Below are 8,426 nucleotides of genomic sequence, written 5' to 3'. Positions count from 1 at the left end.
CCCTCCCCTCCCCCCCTCCCCCCTGGCCCCTCCCCCTCCCGCCCCCACCTCGGGGTTGTAGCCCTGCTTGACCAGCTCGCTCACGGCCTGCAGGCACACAGCAGCACCGGCGGCAGCACACAGGCGGGGGCCGGCCTCAGCAACACCACCAGCACGGCAAACAACAGGAGAGCGGAGCCGCTGCGCCCAGGACCAGACCCATCCGGGCATCCAGTCGAGCCCAGCACTCGCCTCCCCGCGCCCACCACACGTTCAGCATCACCTCTCCGCGGGGCACCCAAGCCTGCCGCTGACGCAAAACCGACGCACGTGCACGCACGGCTCGCGCCCCGTTGTGATATCCTGACACACCACGCCCGCGCCCCAACCCCCTGTACCGCTTTTCCAAACATCTTTGCAAGTTGCAACCCCCCCAGCCCCCCCCCTGCCCCCGGCGCACCTGCATGACCACATAGCGCATGCGGCTGTAGGTGAAGATGGACACGTCGGTTCCCTCCCGCACCACCTCGGCGCGCTCCAGGCACGCCACCTCGTCCTTGTCGCCCGCCTCGCCCTTCACGTTGTACAGCAGAACGTGCTCGAAGAAGATGATGGGGTTGTCGCTGCGGATGGCCTGTGGAGGCGGCGGGGTTATAGGAGGCGGGGCGGGTTGGATGGGCAGGGAGCAGGTAACGGGGAGTAGCTGGTCACCGAGGGGGGGGTTACTACCGTATCATGATTAGCTAAGGAGTTGGTAGACCGTAGGCAATTAGTGAAGTTGTAGCCCGGCACAGGGGGAGGGAACCGTGGCCAGCACGATGGGGGCGGGTGGAGCAGTGGTAGGTGCTGCTGGCGACGATTCGAGTGCTGGACATGTGAGGGCTGCCTGGTGCGGGGGTGACGGCGGCTGGTCTGGGGCTGTGCCGCCCGAGCCTGGCAGGCGCAGGTGCGCAGCATGTTGGGGCACACGCCCCCCACACGCCCGCCTGCCTGCCTGCCGCCCAGGCGGCGGCCCCAGTGCTGGCGCTGGTTAGCGGGGCTGCATCTTGAGGCATGGGCGAGCGTGTGTGGACGCGCCGCGCCCCGCTGACTGGCACACTTGCCCAGCCACCAGCCACCACACGCCTACCCGCTGGCCCCGATACGGGTACCTCACTGATGGTGTGCCCACAACCCATGCACAAGCCCCGCCCGATCCGCCGCTGCACCTGCCATGACGCGCTTGTTGCTTGCTTCCCACTGACACACTCCCCTGCCCTGCCTCCCTCCTGCCTCCCTGTCGCGCTGTAATTCCAGCGCAGATGCTGCCACGTTCCCCGCCCATTGCGCCTTCTCGTTCCGCTTTCAGACGGCTCACCGGCTGCGCTCCCACCCAACCACCGTGCCCAACCATCCACGTACACGCTTGGTCGCCACGCAGCAGCGTCCCCCTCCGTGTTGGGTATTGCGAAGACAACCGCCCTCTGGCACCCGAAGGACCGCCAACGCCATTCCTCCATTCCTGCCCGCACCCGCAACCCCCAACCCCGCGAGGCCCCAACACCCGGTCCCCATCCGCAACCCCCGGCCGCCCACTCACCGCCTTGAGCAGCGCCTTGGAGTTGCGCACGGTGGAGCAGGCCACCAGCTGCACGCCGGGGATGGACTGGAAGTACGACTCCAGGCGCTGCGAGTGCTCGGCGCCCAGCTGGCGACCCACGCCGCCGGGGCCGCGGATGACCAGGGGGGTCTGCGCGAGCGAGAAACACGGAAACGGGCAGGAGGTGATGAGCGGGATGATGGGGTTAAGTTCGTGGTGGATGGCGGCCCCGGCAGGAGGGCAACTGCGCCGCTGTTGGTTTGCACTCTCCCTTTACCACGTGCGTCCTTCGCCGTCCCGATCAGGCTGCGCTCTTCTGTCCCCACTTTTGTTGGTGGCGTGAATCCCCACGCTCCCCACATGGCCCTCGCGCGGAGCCCTAGTTGCGCTCAATCTATTGCAACAGCTCAAACCCTCCCAGTACCGTCACCCGCCCATGCCCTCCTACTCCGTACCCCGCCCACACCCCACGTGTGCCGCCCTCCTCCCTTTCCGCCTCCTCCTCCAGTCAACCTGATACCGTAGCGCCAACCAGCCATTCCCCCCTCACCCTCCCTCCCTCCCCCCGCCTGCCTTGTCCTCCCTCCCCACCCCCTCCCTTCCGTCCCCCTCCTCCCCCTGCCTCGTTGTGCCCACCTTGAACTGTCCTCCCGAGGTGTAGTGCAGCATGCCGCAGTTGTTGGAGATCTGGTTGAAGGCCAGCAGCAGGAAGCCCATGTTCATGCCCTCCACAATGGGGCGCAGGCCGGTCATGGCGGCGCCCACACCCATGCCCATGAAGCCGTTCTCTGGGGTCGGTAGGAAAGGGGATGCGTGCGGGAGAGGGGAGGTGTTTTTAAAGGGAAGGAGGAGCAGGGCGCCGTGGGCGGGTCGTGGGATTGGAGGCGGGGGCGGGGGCGCCGTTGTGGCTAGGAGGTGAAGTTGGTGGGTGCTAGAGCATGCGCGTGGGTGCGGCAGCGACGTGTGCCGTTGCCCCCGCTGCAGATGCTGACGAGCAGGGCCGCTGCCTGTCGGGCTGTAGAGGCAGCGCTCAGCGCATGCGCAGCGCCTGACTGCCCCGGCCGTGCCTGCTCTGCATTGCTCCTTGCGCCCCCTCCCCCCTTTGCCCAACCCCCTCGCTGGCTCAGCTGCCAGGCCCCAGCCAGCGCCGGCTGCTGTGCGCTATGGGCCGAAGTGAGCGCCAGGGCTGCGCCACACGTCTGCCGCGCTTGAGTACAAGGTTGCAGCATCCTGCCGCCTGCCCTGGTGCAAGCGTTGCTCCGGGTGTGGGCGTTACGGTCCGCTACTCCGCGCTTTCTCTGTTGCCGCCTGGCCCCGCCTCCAGCGCCAGCCGCTGATGCTGCAGTTGCGACTGTGCCGCCTGCTGGGCGGCGCTGCAGGCCGCTACCCCAGTACCACGCCACCGCCGCAGCCCCCCGCGTCCCCCGGCCAGCACGAGCACTAACACCCCTCCGGCGCCCTCACCGCAAATGGGCGTGTCCAGCACGCGCATGTCGCCATACTTCTTGTACAGGCCCAGCGTGCACTTGTAGGAGCCACCGTAGTGGCCAACGTCCTCGCCTGCGAGCGGCGAGTAAGAGTTTAGCGATCTCCTCCACGTCAGGAGACCCGGCGGGCTTCCTTCTCGGCCCGGCCCAAAACATCCAGCCGGGTCCAAGATAACTAATGTTTGAGTCCGTTGCATGGGGGACCCCAATTCAGCCCCGAATCCAGCCTGGCCTCGAGATGCAGACCGCAACGCTTACCCATCACGCAGACGGTGGGGTCGCGCTCCATCTCCTCGTCAATGGCCTCGCGCAGAGCCTCCCACATCATAATCTCCTTCTTCTGGGCCTTAGCGGCGACCGAGGCGCGGCGGCCGGAGCGAGCTGCAAGCGAGCAAGCAAGAGCGGACTTGAGGACCCTATCCGACGCCGCAGGCCGCGCTGGTGAGCTCAATTGCATTTTAGACCTGCCTACCAGCCAGGATGGCGCGCTGGGCGGGAGCCGCGGCCACACGGGCGCCGCTGGCGCGCATGTTGCGAGAAGCGAGCATTCTTGGGTTTTGAGTCGCTACGGGCAACAGGTGCACTAACTCAAGACAAATGCAGCGCGCAGATCACTGCGCGGATAGTGCAAAACCGAGAATTGCTCGCGTCGTACCGTGTGCTGTATAACGCCTACAGGGAGGCTTCCAGCCTGCTTCTAGGAACTGATAATTATATGCAGTATTAGCAAGGCAAAGCACATGCAAGCGCAGCAGTGACCTCCACGTACCCTAACACCGAGGGTCCCCCGCTAGTTCAGCTCCGCTGCTGTCGCCTTCGAGCCCCAACATTCCTACCTTTGACTGGCGCATGGCCAGTGTTTAATTTTGTGGGTTGATTGGCGGTAACATTTGGTTGACAGGGGAGATATGGACCTGAACGCCCAGACCGGCCCAAACTTGTTTCACCACGGCCAGCAAAGCGTATGACTTTCCGTCTCCTGCCCCCCCCCCTGTCTTTTGCTGCCACCAGGCTCTGTTATCGACCACCGACAGCAGTATCTAAGCAGCACTCGATGACCGTGGAGCAGAGGGAGCGTCCTGCCTACCCCTCACAGCTAACCGCGCTGCGCTGAAGAACTGCTCACTGCGTCAGCAGGTCCCTCTTGTAACCAATGCAATCTGCTCACTGATCGCGCAATTGATTGGACCCGCCCCCAAACACTTTGGTCTCTGCCTTGCCTTAGTCTTACAGAGAGTACTGTGGAGCCACGTCGGGCGCACAATATAGTAAACTCTTCACGCCTTGAGTGTTGGCAGCACATGTGCCCAATGGTGTCCGACGGCGTTGCTGTTCGCCCTTCATAGTGTCAATGCTGGTCAGCCGAGAACCAATGCGGCGGCCTAACCTAATGCCTATCTAAACTAGCCACGATGAATTTGCCTCGAGCACTCCTACCGTAATCTACACCTGCGCCTAAATCCGCGTCCCACAACCGCCTGACGCACGCAGCTCAGCAAGCGACCCAGCAGAAGCACGTCAAGCTCAGTGCTTGGGGCGCTTGGGCTTGGGCGTGTCGCGCTTCAGGTCTGTCTTGCGCTTCTTGACCTTCTGGTACTTGTGCGCCTCCGCTTGCAGCTTGTTGTAGCGCTTCTTGCGCGCTGCCTCTACCGCTGGGTCGGCAAGCAGCTCCTGCGTGATGCTGGCGCCGCGCTCGCGCGCCGTCAGGCGGCTGCTGTAGAACTCCGTGGGGTTGTCCATGACCGTGCCGATCTGGAAGTGCTTGGGGAACTTGGTCTCGTCGAAGCTCTGTGGACACATAGCAAGATCGTCAGGAGCGGTGAGGGCGTCAGTCATGTCCAGATGGTTTGTGGTCGGTTCAGGCACAGCATAGCATCACCCGGGTTATAAGAAAGGCCCAGCACTGGGCGAGCGCCGCGCTCGTATTACGTGAGGCAGTTCTAACGACAGGCAGCAGACACACACACACACGCACCTTGTAGAAGCGCTTAGGGTCGTAAGCTCCCCTCAGCCGCAGCAGCCGCAGCTCCGTCTTCACCTCGTCCGTGATCTTGGTCTCCGGCAGCTTGTACCAGGGCTGGGGCGCGGCGGCGGCGGACGTAGCGGCAGCCTCGCTGGTCTTGCCTGTCCGCGGCGGCGCCAGCACCTGCACCAAATGACGACGACGGCGTTGTCAGTAATAAAGGGGGGACTGGAAAAGCGGAGAGAACGACATGGCTTGTCGACACATTCATGCGTGCCGAGGTATGGATGGATGCGAAGCAATGGATGTAGTCCCAGCTATAGTGGAGGGCCGCAATAGAGGATGCGGAACCCCGTGGGACAGGACACCGGTTTGTCGGCCGGAGCATGGCCGGCACGCCGCAGCGCGCCCCACACTGGTCAGTCTAAGCCACTGAAGTAAGGTGCTGCCCCACTTGGTCAGGAGTGCACCAGGCTATGTGGCTACCAGGCAACAACAAGCATAACAAGCATGCGACGGGCTGTCCGGCAGCAACAAGCACGCACTGAATGGCTCACCTTTTTTGCCAAGCCCTTCTCCTTCTCCGCACCCACGCCAGGAGCCACCCGCTGCAGCCCCTTCACCAGCTCGGCGCCGGGCTTGACCTCCGGCTGCCACCGGATGGCGGCGGGGTCGCACTCCAGGCCCAGCTTCGCGTCCGGACCGCTGCCGCTGCCGCCACCGCCCCGCGCGGCCTCCGGAGCAGGAGAGTCTTCCCGCGTGCCCGCCCGCGCTTGAAGTGCGGCCCGCAGGGACGACGCCAGCTGGCCCATCAGGTTGGGCCCTAGGATGTCCTCGTCATCACTGTCCTCATCGCTGTCGCCCAAGTGGACGGGCTGGGCCTTCGGCGGGGCCGGCTGTTGCGAGCCGCTCGCAGCTGGTCCAGAGGGAGCTGCTGCTGTTGTTAATGTAGTAGTAGTTGTTGTTGCGGATTGTCCTCGCCGCGTGGTGGTTGTTGTTGTGCGTAGAAGAGGTGACGTGGCGTGGTCATCTGGGAGGGCAGAGAAAGCGGGCACCGGCAAGTGGCGATAAGTTTTGACACACAACTCGTGCAAAGCACCCATAGCAAGCAGGAGAGGGTGGGAGAGCGTGTCGGGACCAGGGGGCTTGGCGGTACCGCGCCAGCCACCGTCGTCGAGTCAACTGACCTCAAGAACTGACCTCGCGCCGAGGCGGCGGCACCAGATTGGCGCCGCTCTTCATCTTGTGTGCTGGTCACAGGTGCCACCACCGCTTCACGCTGAGAACCTGCGGCGCGTCAGCGAGACTTCGTGAGCATACAAGGCGGCGCATGGCAGCTCAAGGTCGAGGCTGGCAAGACGACAGCCGGGACAGCGAACACACCTGCTGCCGTTGCTTGTTGTTGCTCAGCGCCATGGTGAGCAGTGTCCTCTTCAATCGGCTCGAGCTTCTTGGCCGCCTTCGCGCCTCTCCCTCGGCCGGCGGCCGAGCGGCCGCCGGAACGTTGCGACGAGGTGCCGCTGGGGCCGGGCGAATCCTGTACTTGATGCTGCGGCTCAGGAGTGGTCTCCTGCCGCTGGCCGCTGCGGCGCGTGGAGACCATAGTGCGAGTTAAATTGCAGCCCTCTTGAGCAGCGGTGATTCTGGTGCTCGCTTGTGTGTGTAGAACGTGAGAAGCTGATTGTTGTTACAATACGAAGATCATATGTAGATAAATAGCCTGTCGCGCACTCCTTTATGCAATCCCGAGCCTCATCCCGAGCCTCATCCGGAAGCCCTAATGCGCCATGCCTTTAAAGAGAATGCCTGATTCGTTATGTTTACATGCGCCGTCCGCACCGGGTTTACTGGAGCGGACTGCAAAGACCGCCCCGACGGCATCCTTGCGTGTCCATCCTTGAGACCTTCCCTCGGGCACCTGCCCCGGGGCCCGTGCGCCCGGCGCCATCCACCCGGAACCAGCAGCCAAATACAATGGACTGGCCTGGCGATTATACAACTGCTGCCTGCGTGTGGTGGGTTGGGGCTGCTGCCCCTAGTCCCGCATGTTAGGGCGCGCCACGCAGGGTTGACAACGCGGTGCGTGTTGGGTGCTTGTGACTTGCTTTCGTACGTGCCACCGTGGACCAAAGTGGCGAAGGCGTGACTGACTACCTGCCACTCCGCCACTACAGTCCTGTGTCTGTTGATGCAAGGGAACGTCGTAAAAGTCTTGAAACGTCCGTTGACTCCCGTGTGTCCGGGCTTTACCCGGCTGGCTGTGGCTGTGTGTCACTTGGCTGGTGGTGGTGGCTGGTGGCGCCGCCGGTGTGGGGGCCTGGCGCCGCCCGTGTGTGGGCCTGTTATTACAATGTGCCTTTGTGCGGCTATCCGGCGTTACATGCCGATGGGCGTACGTCTGACGAGGCCTTAGATGACTTGTTTGCGGTGCCTGGGTTGGCAAGTGTGGGCATGCTGGTTGCGGCTAATGATGCTCTCGACGAGGTGCGGACCCGCCTCCTTGATTGGCATAGCGGTGACTGCAAGGTCTTGTTTTGTGCGAGGGTGTGGTGGCCTAAGCCCCGGTTGCCGGTCCCGCTGGTGCGACCACTGTCGCCGGCCGCTGCGGCGGTCTGCTTTTGGCGGCGGTCGCCCTGTTGCCTGCAAGCTGGGAGGCTGCCGCGCGCGCTGCTCGGCCAGCTCGTCGTAGCATACGTAAAGCACCGAGAGTGGCGTGCTCTGTGCAGCATGTGGCAAGGGGTTTGGGGTGGGCGCAGGCAGCGGGGCCGCCCATCCTGCTCCAGGAGTACACGGTGAAGGCAAGCGCTCTTTTGCAGGTGGGTCCCTAGATGACTGCCTTGGCTGCCAAACACTTGGGCTTTGTGCAGGATGTGGGGGTGCCGTCGGTGGTGTAAGACACGGTGGTGGGTGCGTTTGCCGGGACGCTGGCCCGGCTGTGGCAATTAAAGTGGGAGAACCACAAGAAGGAGGCATTGTGGCGTGTGGCTGCCGATACGTGTGGGGCGTTCCCCATGCATGCGTCGTCTGGGCGTGCGGTGCCCCCTTTGGGGATGGCCTTTGTCTGAGGACGCTTTCGGCGTTTCTGGCCGTGCTGCGTTGTGGCTGGTTCAGCCGCCTCCTGGTCTGAGCCCGCCGGTGTGGGATGTTGTTTGCCTTGCTGCCCTGTCTGCCATGGACCTCGGCCGGCAACGTGTGGTGATGGCGGGGCTGGCTGCTGGAGCCACCCTCCCCGGGGCTACGGTGTCCGCTGTTGGGGCTGCCGTTGTGGCGGATCTCTGGGGGCCAGACGCTCGTGACGTTGCGGATTCCCCCGCGTGGCTGGGACGTGGTGCCTGGTAACCACCCCTTCCTCGCGCGTGGTCCTGGTGATAAAACGCTGCTTGTTTGCTTGATGACACTGCGTCCCCGCCGCCCTCTT

General features: G+C 63.9%; 2 protein-coding genes across 2 annotated transcripts in view; both read right to left on the bottom strand.

Annotated features, from left to right (window-relative positions):
• The window catches only part of CHLRE_03g194200v5 (uncharacterized protein), a 6,150-nt gene extending 2,405 nt beyond the window's left edge, over positions 1-3,745 (bottom strand). The window contains exons 1-7 of the mRNA XM_043061221.1: positions 3,518-3,745; positions 3,304-3,426; positions 3,023-3,118; positions 2,195-2,346; positions 1,559-1,708; positions 440-613; positions 49-87 (exon numbers count right to left, since the gene is read on the bottom strand). Of these exons, the coding sequence (XP_042926350.1) occupies positions 49-87; positions 440-613; positions 1,559-1,708; positions 2,195-2,346; positions 3,023-3,118; positions 3,304-3,426; positions 3,518-3,593 (810 nt within the window). The 5' untranslated portion in view covers positions 3,594-3,745. The remainder of the gene's footprint in view (positions 1-48; positions 88-439; positions 614-1,558; positions 1,709-2,194; positions 2,347-3,022; positions 3,119-3,303; positions 3,427-3,517) is intronic.
• Positions 3,746-4,259: 514 nt separating this feature from the next.
• On the bottom strand, positions 4,260-6,695 carry CHLRE_03g194150v5 (uncharacterized protein). The gene is made up of 5 exons (XM_001693061.2): positions 6,392-6,695; positions 6,209-6,295; positions 5,566-6,038; positions 5,021-5,191; positions 4,260-4,833 (listed from the first exon to the last, which is right to left on the bottom strand). The coding sequence occupies exons 1-5, from the start codon at positions 6,609-6,611 to the stop codon at positions 4,570-4,572; spliced, it is 1,215 nt and encodes a 404-aa protein (XP_001693113.1). The 5' UTR covers positions 6,612-6,695; the 3' UTR covers positions 4,260-4,569.
• Positions 6,696-8,426: the final 1,731 nt, after the last annotated feature.

The sequence above is a fragment of the Chlamydomonas reinhardtii genome, chromosome 3 (assembly GCF_000002595.2).
Source record: "Chlamydomonas reinhardtii strain CC-503 cw92 mt+ chromosome 3, whole genome shotgun sequence".
Lineage (NCBI taxonomy): Eukaryota > Viridiplantae > Chlorophyta > Chlorophyceae > Chlamydomonadales > Chlamydomonadaceae > Chlamydomonas > Chlamydomonas reinhardtii.
This window is presented reverse-complemented; position numbering and strand designations above follow the sequence as displayed.

What these genes read in the sequence shown, in the direction of transcription:
- CHLRE_03g194150v5 (XM_001693061.2), bottom strand. Translation starts at nt 6,611, where the DNA reads ATGGTCTCCACGCGCCGCAGCGGCCAGCGGCAGGAGACCACTCCTGAG. An exon ending in TGCCGCCGCCTCGGCGCGAG is followed by an intron (nt 6,039 to 6,208) that starts GTCAGTTCTTGA and finishes CTGCCCTCCCAG; the next exon opens with ATGACCACGCCACGTCACCT. An exon ending in ACCCTAAGCGCTTCTACAAG is followed by an intron (nt 4,834 to 5,020) that starts GTGCGTGTGTGT and finishes ATGTGTCCACAG; the next exon opens with AGCTTCGACGAGACCAAGTT.